Source organism: Rhinatrema bivittatum, chromosome 5 (assembly GCF_901001135.1).
Source record: "Rhinatrema bivittatum chromosome 5, aRhiBiv1.1, whole genome shotgun sequence".
Lineage (NCBI taxonomy): Eukaryota > Metazoa > Chordata > Amphibia > Gymnophiona > Rhinatrematidae > Rhinatrema > Rhinatrema bivittatum.
The window spans coordinates 148,138,618-148,154,697 of NC_042619.1; the positions used below are offsets into that span (position 1 = coordinate 148,138,618).

At 41.6% G+C, this 16,080-nt stretch overlaps 1 protein-coding gene across 1 annotated transcript in view; it reads right to left on the reverse strand.

The window, feature by feature from the left end:
- Positions 1-16,080, reverse strand: part of DIAPH3 (diaphanous related formin 3) — a 1,173,174-nt gene that overhangs the window by 1,086,249 nt on the left and 70,845 nt on the right. Inside the window, exons 3-4 of the mRNA XM_029602990.1 lie at positions 6,912-7,088; positions 3,901-4,005 (exon numbers count right to left, since the gene is read on the reverse strand). Of these exons, the coding sequence (XP_029458850.1) occupies positions 3,901-4,005; positions 6,912-7,088 (282 nt within the window). The remainder of the gene's footprint in view (positions 1-3,900; positions 4,006-6,911; positions 7,089-16,080) is intronic.

Here is a 16,080-nt window from a genome sequence, read left to right on the forward strand (position 1 = left end):
TGCAAAGCCTATAATTAAAGGCCATGAGGTTATCGATGGCAGATGGCTGAGCCATATTACAAGCTTTGTTCTCACAGATTCCTATCTCACTGAAAGAGGCCAGGTAAACTGAAGATTCCCGGAGGTCAAGACAGATTAAAGGCCTGGAACCAGCAACAGAACACAGACCTACTACAATGATTGATCTATTGACAAAACACAGAAGATCAGAAGAAACATAGTACATCAAAGTAATGCTAAAACAAAGAAACTTTTAAGGTGGGAGGAGATTTCAGGCTAGAGAAGGTTAGCTTATTACACTGTTCTGTGCTTTTCAGCCCCTTCCCTTCTCTGCCACTCTCTGGAGGGGGCAGCCGGCGGCAAAAGCGGCTTACAGCGTTCCCCCCCCGCGGCCAATGAAAGCACATAGACGAGCGTGCTTTCATTGGCTGAGCGCCCGTCAATTTGGGCGCACATGGACGGGCGCGCATGATGTCACGGAGTGCGTCACGCACGCCCGTCTATGTGCTTTCATTGGCTGGAGCACCCAAATTGATGGGTGCTCAGGCCAATGAAAGTACGCTTCGCTCTGCTCGCGCCGTGACTAGAGAGGACACAGAACAGTCGGCTCTCACCTGACTTCACAATTTGATGAGGAATGAGCCAGGAGACCCAGGACCTGCGCGGGGGGGACCGCTGCGAGCCATTTTCGCCGCCGGCTGCCCCCTCCGAAAAGCTGCAGAGAAGGGAAGGGGCTGCAAAGCAACAAAAAGTAAGAAAGCAACAAAAAGTAATGTCGAGTCGCTTTGGGAGGAGGGGATTTTAGGTTTTTAGAGGTTTCCTTTTGGGGGAAAGTTTGCCGTCTACCATTACCCCTACCTCTAACGCAGGGGTAAGGGTAGGCGGTAAGTTAGCAGGTTAAACGCGCGGAAAAACGGCAAGGTAAAATAGCAATAATCAGGGCGCGCGTTACTGTATGGGAGGGAATAGCTAATTCGATCGTTTACATTTAATATACATGCCGCGTGCGGAAGGGGTTACCTGGTGATTTAAGGACGCAGTAAGAGTAGGTTAAAGGGGATTGTGTATTGCAGGAAGGGCTAACGCGGCCGGAAAGTGAGTAGAAAGCGGGTTAGGAGCGGGGTAACCGCGGCCCCACTTTACTGTATTGACCTGACAAACTACAAGCTTGCAGAATACCTTTACCTGGGTCACATGCAGAACACAGATAGACCCTCACCAAATACAGAATAAAGTGACCAAGTTAATGATTTTGTTTTTCCATTGTTGCACTGCAAACAGTCTGACTTCTTGCTGTTTCCAGTTCAGTTTTTGTCTCCACGTTTCTATTTATACATTTCTCAACTAATATAAAATAATAATTCTAAAACTAGAATAATATGTTTCAAAATAGCTGATAAAACATCCAATCATTAAAGACTTACAAAATTATAAAAAATTCCCTAAGCAATATTTCAAACAGCAGACATTACATAATACCCAATAATTAAAATGGCAGTCAATCAAGAAAGATAAACTTAAAAAGCCACCTTTACTTACCCTCTCTGGCAACTCCTCAAACTCCTTTCCCTTGTAGGCCTTAGCACACACCCAGAAGCAGCAATGGCTGCTAAAGCTCTGTTCTGATGCTCCATGACTAGTCTGTCTCTCTCACACACACCAGTCACCTCCCTCTCTCATACACACACCAATCACCTCCCTGACCAGTCTCTTGCTTTCACACATTTTCTCTTACACACACAGTCTCAATCACATACATGCGGGCTCACTCTCTCTCTCACTTACCCCCACCCCACATGGCAGCTATACCACAAAGCAGCCGGTATTCTGCTATTAAAGCAGGCGCAACAGGCTGGGAACTGCAGGAGTGACTCCCTCGGCACTGCAGCGGTAAGGAGGCAGCACTCAGCTGTTTGCCTGTGCTGTGATCATCGCAGCACAGAGCAGTCAGCTGAGAATGTGGCCGCGGGAATTTCCTGCCATGCGGCTGTTTGGGAAATCCATCAAGTAGCCATGATGTGCAAGGGCTGCAGGAGTCAGTGACCATCTCTCTCTGTGGGCCATTGTTGGTTGCAGGGGTGAGTGGCCAAGAGCAGAAAGGCCACAATTCTAGCTGCAGGAGCCAGGGGAAGTTCCCATGGTACATAGGGTGCAGGGAGGAGGGGCTGAGAATAGCGTTGTAGGCTGTGGATGTGCAGAGCATCGGGAAGCCAATGACAGGCTTCCCACAGTATGAAGAGGCTGCATTATGATCTGCATAAGCCAGTTGCTCGCAGCCTGAGGAGAGGCAGGAAGTGTTCCTGAGGGGAACGGCTGGAGCTGACAGCTGCATGTTGAGCCACTCTAGCTGCCAGCCCCTCCCACAATGAACCTGGCCACAGTCAGGAGTCTCTGAGCCTAGTGCCACCATGAGGGGAGAGAGGAGCTGCAGAAGGCATTGGGGGGCCTTACGATTTAGGCCACAATCCTGCTGATATCAGTGATATCAGCGGGACCCATAGATCTGGAGCAGGGGCCAAATAAAAAAAAAAAAAAAAAGTTAACGCCGCAGACCAGAGGCAGCTAATCGACGGATTTCCCAAACAGCTGCATGGCAGAAAATTGCCACAGCCACATTCTCAGCTGACTGTACTGCGCCGTGATGATCGCAGCACAGACAAACAGCTGATTGCTGCCTTCTTACCACTGCAGGGCTGGGGGCGAATCCTGGGAGCCTTGGGACATGAATTTGACAGTGGCAGCAGCAGCATGGCCTTTTCTTCTTCCCACGTGCTTGATAATCACTTCACATCACTTCCTTTTCTGGGCCACAGGGACAGGAAGAAGAAAAGGCCATGCTGCTGTTGCTGGCTTCCACAAACCGTGCTGCCGTTCCACTCTGGGCTTGAACGTGCTGATAGCACGGGCAGGAACAGCAGCAGTGTTCGTTGAAGAAGTGTGTGCGTCTCGCTGGGGTGAGGAGAGGGAGGGAAGAGCGGGAGACCAGGAAGTGCGTAACACCTGCCAGTGCTTGGCGACACACTGGTTGAGAACTGCTGAACTAGACTAACACCAGTTGCATGAGTAGCTGAATTCTGCCCCATCCTCACTGTAAGACATTTATGAAACTTTCTTCAATTAAATGTGGATCATGGTCCAACAAATCTCAGTGTCTCCTCCATTAACATCACAAGAATAGCGGCTGTCAGCCAACACTCAAGCGGGAATTCCCACACATTCAGTACAGCAAAAGCTATACGAGTTTCACGAGAAGAGCCTGCTCGGCAATATCAGATGGCAGCAACCACATGTGATGGTTAATTCAGCCCTGCTTGTGGAAGAAAACACAGCTGGTTGGGTTGGCCTGTGGCTTAACAATGATGCAGAAGAACTTAGTTCTACTCCCTGGTTAGGTCTTACATCCCCCCATGGGTTAGAGAGGATGAGAAATACTGAAGAGGCAGCATTCACAGCCATCACACAATATAGTGACACCGACTGGCTAGATTCAGGATGTTATACATATCAGATGCTGGATGGAGTGTTTGTGGCCCCAGGCTAAGCACTGTTGCTGCAATGGCTGAGCAAGGTAGGAGGAAAGAAGGGACAATTCAAGGAGCTGCAAATAAACATTTATGATGCTGCTGCACAGTATAATTCAGCTGGAAATATAAAGAAGCAGAAGTATTCTACTGGGTAAGGAAAAAAAATTGATAACATCTTAAAATCAAAGGAATATACGTACAAAATGAAAAATATACGCTGTCTGAATATCCTTCAACAGTAAAAAGTGAGAACACTGGAACTGAAAATAATCATAAGCAGTTCATTTATATAATTATATCTGTAAAGCTTTTCAAGTAAAGGCATCTGTCACCTCTTACTAACCTGGTTACTTATTAAACTGAAAGATTTACTTACAGACTTTGAAGCAGTACTAATATACTGCATGACCATTTCTTTTTTGGTGGCGAAGTCTTTCCCTCGTAAAGGTGCTTTCCGGTCTTCATTTAAATTCATGTCTTCCTATATATAAAATTTAAAAAAAAAAAAATTTTCATTTATGGAACCACTATCTGACTATAAAAGTACTACTTACTAATCAGATTATTAAATGGTCCTTTAACATGCTAGAAATAAAAGTTGAAAACTACTGTAGCATTTCACACCTACAAGTATATCTTAACCAGAATAGGTTATGTATGTTCTCGCTTACTGTAACCTAAAAAGTTAAGATGTTTCATGCTTCAGTAGCACCACACATCACAAAGAAAGCCAACCAATAAGAAACTATCAATTTTCCTGTTCAACTTTGTTGTTCATTATGTAGAACCCCAAAAGACCTAATCGTTTTTCTTTTCCCCTCACTCCTCTCCCCGACTCAGTGGAGGAGTGGAAAGGTATGTAGGTGATAGTTCAACAAAAAGTAATGGCAACACTTTGGTGACTCGATTTGACAGCTATGTTCCCTTCACCAGCAAATGCAAAATGAGCTACAGATGACGATTGAATACAGAAGTAAATTACAGGCTGCATGTTTATTTTTAAAGCTGTACAGTGGGAATGTTAAAGAACAGGAAAAGGGCATTTTAGTCTCCCCACACAAATGCAGAAGGATGGAAAAACTGAGGAAGACCCACAGCATAATTTACCACTACAATAGAACTGCATCTAGTAATGGGTAAGGAAACCAATGAGCCTATGAAATCTGTTTCTCTCAAAGTATTTGATCATTTGAATGTCTTATGTTCTTGTATTGTGTAGTTTTGAAATTTAGTATTCTGACCGCTAGTTTGTGAGTTAAGATCATCAAATTCTGTCCTGTTTCACTAAAGTACATCTCTATGTTTTCTAAAGGAAAGTGTGTCAATATGCAAGTACACAGAAAATGGACCCTCACCTGTCCTGTTCCTTCCACTTTTCTTATGTTTTCTCAGTCTGACTACTTGGTATGTACCTCAGCTTGGAAAGGATCCTGTCGCTTGCTAGACAATCCGTTAATATGCTACTGCTCCCTTGCCCCTTCGTTGGCCACGGCCTTGGAATGGACAATTGACAATGACACAGTAAGCAAAGTCATTGGCAGCACCGGAACAATACACAGATAAAGACGTCTGCTGAGTGCCAGTGGAGAGCAACTGGAGTGTCACATGGTGCTCCCAGATCCGGGCCATCGCGTCCTTCACCTTATCTCCGAAGAGATTCTGTCCTGTACCCGGCACATCAGAGAGTCACTCCTACACCTCCAGTCAGAGATCCAAGGCCAGCAGCCATGCAAGTCTGCGGCTGCTGATTTCTGCTGCAAAGATGCTCAATGCCATTTCAAAAACATGGTAGGTCGACAGACACTGTTCTGCACACACCAGTGACTGAAGTGTTATCTAGCTGCTGCTGAGACAGTTGCTTAGCAACCTCCCGCACCTGCTTCAAGATATCATGCATGTTCTCTGGTAAGCTGCTATGCAAGCAATGAGCATAGCACCCTCCTCCCAAGAGCATCCATCGCTCTCTGATCCTTCCCCAGGTACGCCGAAAAATAGAACCTAGTATGCCTGGCCATCTTGTACAAAACCAACCAACCAATTGGTAGACGTCTTTGTATTTTTCGAAAGAGTAAATAACTGATTCACATTTCCCATTCTATTCCACTCATTTTATAGACTTCTCTCATATCCTCCCCTCAGCCATCTATTCCCCAACCTGAATAGCCCCCACCCTCTTTAGCCTTTCCTCATAGGAGAGCCATTCCATCCCTTTATCATCATTTTGGTCACCCTTCTCTGTACTTTTTCCAATGCAACTATATCTGAGATGCAGTGACTAGAAATGCACATACTACTCCAGGTCAGCCTCACCATGAAGCAATACAGATGCTTTGACACTGGCCATTTTATTCTCCATTCCTTTCCTAATAGCTCCTAACATTGTTTGTTTTTTTGATCACCACCACACACTGAACAGGAGATTTCCCTGGATGATAACTCCTAATATGGAACCTAACGTAATGTAACTACAATGTAGGTTAGTTTTCCCCATGTGCACCACTTTGTCCACATCAAATTTCATCTGCCATTTGAATGCCTAGTCTTCCACTCTTGCAAGGTCCTCCTGCAATTTTTCACAATTAGCTTGTGATTTAACTCTAAATTGTGTCATTTTGATCACCTCACTAATAGTTACCCTTTCCAGATCATTTATAAATATATTAAAAAGCACCGGGCCCAGTACATATCCCTGAGGCCCCCATTGTTTACCATTCTCCCTAAGAAAATTGACCATTTAATCCTATTTTGTTTCCTGACCATTTAATCCTATTTTGTTTCCTATCCAGTTTGTAATCCACAATAAGACACTGCCTATCCTGTGCCCTTTTAATTTTCTCAGGAGTCTCATTTGGCATTTTGTTAAACACCTTCTGAAAATCCAAATTACATCCACCAGTTTGCATTATCCCGTTAACAACTCCTTCAAAAAAAAATGTTGATTGGCCCGGCGAGATTTTCCTTGTGTAAATCCATGCTGGCTGTGTCCCACTAAACCATGTCTTTCTATACATTGTGATTTTGTTATTTAAAGTTACCATAATTTTTCCAGTTGAAACAAAAAGAGAAAGGGGAAAACTAAGGATTTGTGGGTCTATTTTACCTTCTTTATCTTTAAGGAAAAGGGCACACTTACTTAAGGAGACATTTTGCCAATACAGCACTGGTAAGTTAGTAGTTCCTCAAAAAAAGTAAATGCAGTTCACTGTGGATAGACTATCATACTTTTTATATAGTATGCTCAGCTATGGAACAGTTTGCCCTATTATGAGTTATGAAAGATATCACAAATCCAGAAAGGCTTCAAAGACTTCTAGTACAAGTCAGAAAACATTAGTTCTAGCCACTAGTTGTCCAAACAGTGAAAAAGTACTGGTATCTAATACCTACCATCATCTTCTCAAAAAGTGCTAGGATTTCCTTCTCTGAAAACTGTTTGGCAGGATACATTTCGAAATCTTGAGGCACTGACAGCGCAACAGTAGAAGAAGGATCTAAGTTTTTCAGATGCAGATGAGGCCTCTCTTTTCTGTTACCTGGCATCCTTATGCTGGCAAATCTATCCAACTGTACAAAAAAAGATTACATATATTATATCAGGTGAACAAAACATTTCTACTGAACTGCTGTTAACCAATTTTTTTTTTTAATAAATGAGCATGAATCACTTCAATCTAAAATTTAACAAGAACATTTATAGTCTACGTAGCTTGTGTACCGCATAATACAGCATAATTATTCTGATCAAGGTGTCCAATAACATTTGCCCATAAAAGTCTTCACTATGACTTAAAATTTGTATTAATGCGCAATCATTCTCAGCAGTAAGTCAGACTGTCCTGCTTAGAGGAATACCTCTGTATGAAAATTGAGCTGCTCACCTTTAACAAGCACTCTACATGAACAGCAGGATAATCTGCCACACAAGGAGGCGTTATTACCCAACAGCAAAGACAGAGAAATCCCCTCAGAGCCCAGAAAAGCCTGGAAGGAAGCCTTTCCTTACTACATGTGGATGTTCCAAAGCAGCCACAACTGTACAAACCTCCTCAGTCTTATATGCAAGCTGAAGAACAGGAGAAAGAATGTACATGCCTTTGTGAGAAAAATTGAGAAATCAAAGGAAACAATGAAAAGGCAGGCTACGTGGAACTGAAAAAAGGGACACAAAACACACAAGAAAATCTCATTCTTCTGGTTACACAAGCAGACCAAAAAAAAAAAAACACCACAAACCCGAGATAGTTCAAAGGTGGCTACACAATATGTCCATACATGCTCAGAAAAACATTCTAGGTTTTCCTGTGCTCTTTTTTACCTCCAGTTTGATATCAACCACTTATAAAGCTGATCACCCTGCTAGTCAATGAAGAAACCAAATTACTGTCAGAATGTACTAAGAATTAAAGTTATTCCTAAGCAAAAAGTTAACTGCAAATAAAAATATTTTGATGCTATGTTTAAAATTCACAGCTCAGGAAGCCCTGTTTATCTTAGAAAAATGTGAACTCATCCCACCTCCCCCCTTTACATGTCATTTTCATTCCCTGCTCAGTCAGGCTGATGTAATATCGGTGTGCGTAAAACGGGCTGTCCTAACGTGTGTCAATCCACCTCTGTCAGGCACCTGATTTAATATTTAAACGGTCTGCCATGGTAAAAAGGAGGCGCTTAGGGGAAATTGTGCATCCCTAGCGCTGCCTCAGCGTCGGGCGCCAGGGAGAAGGTCAGGAAGATGGATGCTCAATTTTACGAATGTACTTCTTCCCAACCTGTTCACCAGCGACTTTTTTTTTCCCCCTTTACTCCATGATATTAAGTCTGAGGAACTACAGAAAAGCAGTATTTTCTGCTTTTCTGTTAACTTTAGGGGCTACGCAAGAATTAATGATTGCTCCGGGGCAGGCATTAATTTTTGAGAATAAAAAACTGCACATCCATCGCAATTTTTATTTTTGCATATGTGGGTAATAGCTATTAGCCTCATCAACATTTATTTATTTAGGTTTTTTATATACCGGCATTCATGATAAGATCACATCATGCCGGTTTACATTTGAACAAGGGGTGCAGGATAACATAAAACTAAAACTCGTGTATAGGAAATGAAGTTACAATGAACAAGGGTAATGGAACTAGGAGAAGAGAGAGAAAGGCATGAGTAGGTTAACATCATAGTTAATTATTTACAGTGCCGGAGTGGAACACTCAGAGTAGAAGAGATGAGATTTAAGATTGTTCTGGGAAGGTAAATAACATGAATTTACATGTGATAAGCACTATTAGCTACCCACTATTTGGACACTTATTTTGGGCACAATAATCCCCTTTTTGCATAAGGGGTTTTGGATGCGTGTCCAAAATGCACATTCAAGCACATGTAAAGCCGTGTACATGACTAGCGCACTATATTGTATCAGACTGAGTATGTGGCCAGGCCAAGTTATGGTCCTATGTCACTAACCTATTCTTTTCCTTTGTTCAATATTGATATGTTGGGATTTTAGTGTTAGGTAAAGGAAAGAATATCTTACTTCTCTATTTCTTGAAACAGTATGTTAAGACCTCAAGAGGGTGCGCAACCTAGGTATTTAAGGCTAAAATCTGAGTGAGTTTGTGGTGTTTTGATAGTCTGATGATTCAGCAGCAAGTCCTCGTGGGCCTACTGGTTTTCCAAGTTCCGCAGGATCCCTAGTCACCATGGATGCTGGAATGCTCCTAGGTAAGTCCAAAAGGTACTTAGAGTGAATTATGGACCACAACAACCTTGTGAGAAATCCTGTGTTCTTTTCTGAGTTACTGCTGAGAAGAATTTTGTGATTGGATGCAAGTATTATTAAGCTGGAATATGAAGAATGACAAACAGCAAGGATGTTTCTGCAGCAGATTAAGATCTAAATACTCTGAAAAGGAAGAGGAAGTATTTACATTGTTGCTGTTTATCTGCTGTGAATCTTGTGGCTCAAATTTTTTTTTTTTTAAGATATTTTATTATTGTGATTTGACTGCTGCATCCCCAGAAGAGTTCAAATTCATAATTTTGAACTAGAACTATTAAGTGAGACAATGTGCTAAAACTCAGGTTTGTGTTTTTGAGGTCAGTGTCAAGTTAAGAGACAACTCTGTAGATTTTGGGTGAAGGGGTGTAATCTGATTGTCAGAGGGGGGAAATTTTTTTTTTTTAATTTCCTATTCAGCATTAAGAAAAACTACCTTTAGCCTCTGAGCAAGTTCAGTCTGCCATCTACCTGACTACTGTTTTTTTGTTTGTTTTTTTAGCCCAGAGGCTAGTGCCAGGAACAAAATAAAAACAGACAAAAAAAAAAGCAAACCCTTTTCATTTTATGAGCCCCATCTTCAAGGGGTTACAAGCTTTATCAGCTTTATTTTTATTTATTTAAAAGATTTTATATACCATCGTTCGTAATTACATCACAATGGTTTACAAAGGCATAAAACAAATTCAAAGAAGTCAAGGAGACTATACAATACATACAAAAAACATATTAAAGGAGATTTTTTTAAAAAGATCCATAATAAAAAGTAAAAAATGTAGAGGGATTAAGAATTTAGTGACCTGTTTGGAGGTTATCTGAATAGGCTTGCTCGAAGAGCCAGGTCTTTAAGCCTCTCTCAAATGTTTTAGACTGTCTCCAATCTTAGGAGTGCCGGCATGGTGTCCCACAAACTTGGGCCTGCGATTGAAATAACCGTCTCTAACTAAGGTTAAGTACGCTGTGCTTATTGGAGGAACATGAAGAAGCCCTTTGGTTAGCTGATTTCAAAGATCGGTGAGGAGTGTGCAGGCGAATTGAAAAATTTAACCAGTTTTTCGTCCGTAAATGGTTTTATGAGGAATACAGCATATTTTGGGTGTTATTTTCTGGGTTATTGGGAGCCAGTGAAGGTTTATCAGAATTGGGGTGATGTGTTCACGTTTATTACAATTGGTTAAGACTCTCGCCGCAGAGTTTTGCAGTACTTGGAGAGGATATAATGATGATTGGGGCAGGCCTAATAATAACGAATTACAATAGTCAAGTGAAGAAAATATGAGCACTTTTAACACTGAACAGAAATTGTTGAAATCCAAGAGAGGTTTCAGCTAACAGTTTGTAGTACCATTCTCATAATTTTATAGAAATGTTTCTTAAAGTTTAACTCGCAATCAATGATTATTCCTAAGTCTTTCACTGAAACAGCCAGATCTATCTTAATATTGTTGAACATTGATATTATGTTTTGAATATTGTTTTTTTGTTTCCTGTCAAGAAGTATAAACTTTTTTCCATGTTGATGGCTAGTTATCCCTCTCTCAAATACTCAAAGTCTCAAGATTTAACAATCCCAACATGTGAAACTGAGCAGAGGAAGCAGTGAGCATTCAAACCATGTTAGCACATAGTAAGGGCTAGAAGCCAAACACAGATGTCCACATGTTAATCACCATAAAGCTCAAATTAAATATGATGAGGAAAACCAGAAGTAGAGATCCATTCTGATAAATAAAAATTCCTTCATACTCCTACAAAAGTTAAAGAAAGATACAAAACATAGGGAAAGCCAATATGTTTTAAAAAAAAAGCATTTAAATGCATAATTAACATGCACTAACTATTATCAGACCCACTGTACACAGAAGATCAAGAAAGATCAGGGCTGGAAGTGTATTTTGACAACTTAAGCACTAGCTAAAATTTTCAGAGTTAGTTTCAACTCTTATTTGGTCAAGCAGTAGGACACTTCTGCACTTTTAGTGTACCCAGGTCTGATCATACAGAGATGTAGGGCTTTGGACCAGACAAAACTGCGCCACAAAACTATATACCAAATTTAATCGCTCAGACGACCAGTATATTTTCAGCCCTGAGGGAGGACTTTTTTCTTCAAAAAAGATATTTTTCTACAACAGATTCATTAAAAATTACATCTTTTAAAATTAGAACATGCATTTCCTCCTTTTCTGTAAGGAAAGCTTTAAATCACTGAAGCACCCTATCTCCGACACCTGGAGCCCCATTGTCAACCGTGTCCAAGGCTGCTGAAAGCTGTAATATTAATTGAGAATATTCCCTTAATCAGCAAATATAAGGTGCGGCCAACTCCAGTTCCTGAGAGCCACAAACAGGCCTAATTTTCAGGAAATCAACAATGAATATGCAAGAGATAGATTTGCATGCATTGCCTCTATTGTATGCAGATCTCATGCATATTTATTGTGGATATCCTAAAAACCTGGCCTGTTTGTGGCTCTTGAGGACTCATGTTTGCCACCCCTGGCATACATCTTCAGATTATCAAAACACACTATTGTGATTTCCAAGCTGAAACCAGCACAAAATATAGACCGGAGTGGATCCAGACAATTGTCTGCAAAAACAGCTTGGAGAGAAAAGTAAGATCCAAAACTGCCTATAATTGTTGACATAACCTGCATCTAAAGAAGGCTTCTTCGATAACTGTTTAACCTGTGCATGTTTCCATGAATCAGAAAAGGAGGTGGATTCTGACAAGAAGTGTTGCAGAAATAAACCCCAAACTCTCTAGAATTAAGCACAAGGATCAAAAACACAAGTGAATACCCATGTTAAAAGATCTCTTCACCAGTTATTGACAAATTCTAACATCTTGAGAACATAACCCCTTCAACAGTAAAGGTTCCCAAGGTTCTTAGGTTTGGTTGAGTAGACAATTTGGTGATGCTTCATTTTTCCTTTAAAGTAAAATCCTCACATTTCAACTTTGAAAGCAAGGTGATCAATATGGTTGATCAAGTCCATTGTAAAAAGTTGCCAAAATCTAATTGTAGCAGTTTCAATTTTTGATTGAAAAACATGATCACTTGGTAACTATGACTGAAGTCTTATTTCCTTCAATTTGTGACAAATAGCTGTTTTTATCATTGTCTAATTTGAATTTCTAGCCTACCTTTCCTAATAATGCTCAAGGCAGCTATCCCATGACATTTTACTTTTCTTACAAGCCTCTCTGTTGAGTTCGTGGACCCTTGAGCTGGTTGTAACAGATGGTGACGCACTGTGGGAAGGCCCACAGCAGAGGCTGCAACCGGTAGGCGGCCCCAGGCAGGAGACCAGAAGGATCTTCACCACTGGAAGCCCGAGATCCCTGTGAGGACCCAAGCCGCTTGGACTTAGGTGAGGCCTCCTGGATGGACGCGCAGGACACAGAGGGTCGGACCGGAGTCAGAAGCCAGGAACAAGCCAACGTCAGAACTGCAACTAGAGACTCAGGAGCGAGTGAACCTCGTTGCAAGGCAAGGACTGACTGGTGATGCAGGGTTTAAATACCCTGAAGGCATCAGAGTCATCCTGGGGCGGTGCTGGCTTTTCCCGCACTGGCCCCTTTAAGATGAAAGCCCCTGCGCGTGCGTCTAAGGGACGGGGCCAGCCCCGGAGCATCGGCGGCATCTCCCTCGTGCAGGGAGCGTCGTGGAGAAAGGCCGTGCAGGCCTGCACAGGCCGAAGGAATGCCGCCGTGGCCCGGACCATCCCCGAGGTAGGAGGAGGGACCAGGGCGGGGCACGCCCCAGGACTGCAACACTCATGAAGAACTTTGTTAAATGCCTTCTGAAAATCCAAATACACTACATCTACCAGTTCACCTTTATCTACACGTTTAACAACCCCTTCAAAAAAGTGAAGATTTGCCTTGGGTAAAGCTATGCTTTGTTCCATTAAACCACATCTTTCTATATGTCTGATTTTCATCTTTAGAACACGTACCACTATTTTTCCTGGCACTGAAGTCAGGCTAACTGGTCTGTAGTTTCCCAGATCACCCCTGGAGCCCTTTTTAAATATTGGGGTTACATTAGCCACCTTCCAGTCTTCAGGTACAATGGACGATTTTAATGATAGGTTACAAATTTTTACTAATAGGTCTGAAATTTCATTTATGAGTTCCTTCAGAACCATGGGATGTATACCATCCAGTCCAGGTGATTTACTACTCTTCAATTTGTCAATCAGGCCTACCACATTTAAGTTCACCGTGATTTGGTTAAGTCCATCTGAATCATTATCCATGAAAACCGTCTCCAGAATGGGTGTGTCCCGTCCCCCCCACATCCTCCTCAGTAAACACCGAAGCAAAGAAATAATAAGAACATGCCAAACTGGGTCAGACCAAGGGTCCATCAAGCCCAGCATCCTGTTTCCAACAGTGGCAAATCCAGGCCATAAGAACCTGGCAAGTACCCAAAAACTAGGTCTATTCCATCTTACCGTTGCTAGTAATAGCAGTGGCTATTTTCTACTTAATTAATTTCAACTTAATTAATAGCAAGTAATGGACTTATCCTCCAAGAACTTATACAATCCTTTTTTAAACACAGGTACACTAACTGTACTAACCCCACATCCTCTGGCAACAAATTCCATAATTTAATTGTACGTTGAGTAAAACAGAACTTTCTCCGATTAGTTTTAAATGTGCCACATGCAAACTTCATGGAGTGCCCCCTAGTCTATTATCCGAAAGAGTAAATAACTGATTCACATTAACCCATTCTAGACCTCTCATGATTTTAAACACCTCTATCATATCCCCCCTCACCCGTCTCTTCTCCAAGCTGAAAAGTCCTAACCTCTAAGTCTTTCCTCATAGGGGAGCTGTTCCATTCCCTTTATCATTTTGGTCGCCCTTCTCTGTACCTTCTACATCGCAACTATATCTGAGATGCAGCGACCAGAATTGTACACAGTATTCAAGGTGCAGTCTTCATCATGGAGCGATACAGAGGCATTATGACATTTTCCGTTTTATTTACCATTCCCTTTCTAATAATTCCCAACATTGTTTGCTTTGACTGCCATAGCACACGATGGCCTTTCTTCTCTAGGTGCCTCTTTAAGCCCTCGATCATCTAACAGTCCAACTGACTCCCTCACAGGCTTTCTGCTTCAGATTTTTTTTTTTTATGTGAAGTTTTGCCATATTAGTATCATAATTGGTTTAAGACCTTGATAGATAAGGATTAGGATTGTTTAGTATAGTAGATAACTTTAGGAAGGATTGTTATCGAAAGTACATTATATATGTTATATTAAGCTTAGGGTAAGAACTGACCAGATTACATACTTTTTTTCAAATTCTCTCAGCCTTTAACAATGTCTTACATTTAACTTGCCAATGCTTATGCTTTATCCTATTTTCTTCTGTTGGATCCTTCTTCCAATTTTTGAATGAAGATCTTTTGGCTAAAACAGCCTCTTTCACCTTTCTTAATGTGTGGAATACATCTGGACTGTGCTTCTAGGATGGGGTTTTTTGTTTGTTTTGTTTTGTTTTATGTCCACGCCTCTTGCACACTTTTTACCTTTGTAGTTGCTTTTTTCTTTTTCTATTTTTCTCATTTTATCAAAAATGTCCGTTTTGAAAGTTTAGCACTAGAGCCGTGGGTTTGTTTACTGTCCCCCTTCCAGTCATTAATTCAAATTTGATCATATTATGATCACTATTGTCAAGTGGCCCCACCACTATTACCTCTGTCACCAAATCCTGTGCTCCACCGAGAATTAGATCTAAAATTGCTGCCTCTCTCGTTGGCTCCTGTTGAAATGTTTATACCCTACACTTTCAAACAGGGCAGTCTCTATGGCCGGGCAAAACAGGCATCTCACTGAAGCACCAAGCCAAAGGGGTTACCAGAAGAGAGAAGAAAACAAGTCATGCTGCACACCATTGGTCTGCTTCCAGTGGTCTCACCCCCACTTGCGCACTCCCTGGGCTGGTCAATAGTGGCCTAAATTGCTGCAATGTAGGGTGGAAGCTATGCAGCATGCCAGTGAGGCAGGGAGAAGAAAACATTATGGGGTAGGCTCCAATGGCAATGCTCGCCCAGGAATAATGCTCCCAAGCAACAGTCCTGCTTCTAGACACTAATTCTTTATAAAATGTTTCCTGAACCATGTCAGAAAAGTAACAGTTTTCCTAAAAATTCTTAAAAACCCCAATTTTGGCTAGCTTGTTTCAATACCAATGGTATGCACCAACATGTACAGGCCCTGGGTTTGCCTCCCAAGTCAGGCCTTTCGCGCTCATTCCGCAATGTCACTTAGTGGGCAAATTTAGGACCTATAATTGCAAGGTTCCAGAAGCAGTTGTGGCACATAGGACACAGCTAAGGACTGTCACTACAATGACTGGGCTGAGATGGAAAAGGATCGTTGCAATTGAAGGCTTATGGAGCCACAGCCCAATAGACTGATTGCGAATAATTTGAAAGGGGACACTTTCAGTACAAAATACACCCCACACTTTAGTTTGCGATCTGTCAAGGTTAAAAGTAAGATTTGATAAAGGTTCTATGTTATTATGACTAAGAATGTATCAGAAGCAATAAATTGTAGATGAAAGCATTATGCCAGCAACAAAAGTTACATGTAACATTTTAGATTAAAACAGACAACTGCTCTCAAGATGGATTGTGATGCCACCTAATGGAAAGTCTTAGAAGTGTACAGTGCTCTTAGTAAGGGGAGCGAACATTTGCAAAGCAGAATTCTTCCAATACCTGGTGAAAATTACAGCTAGTTTA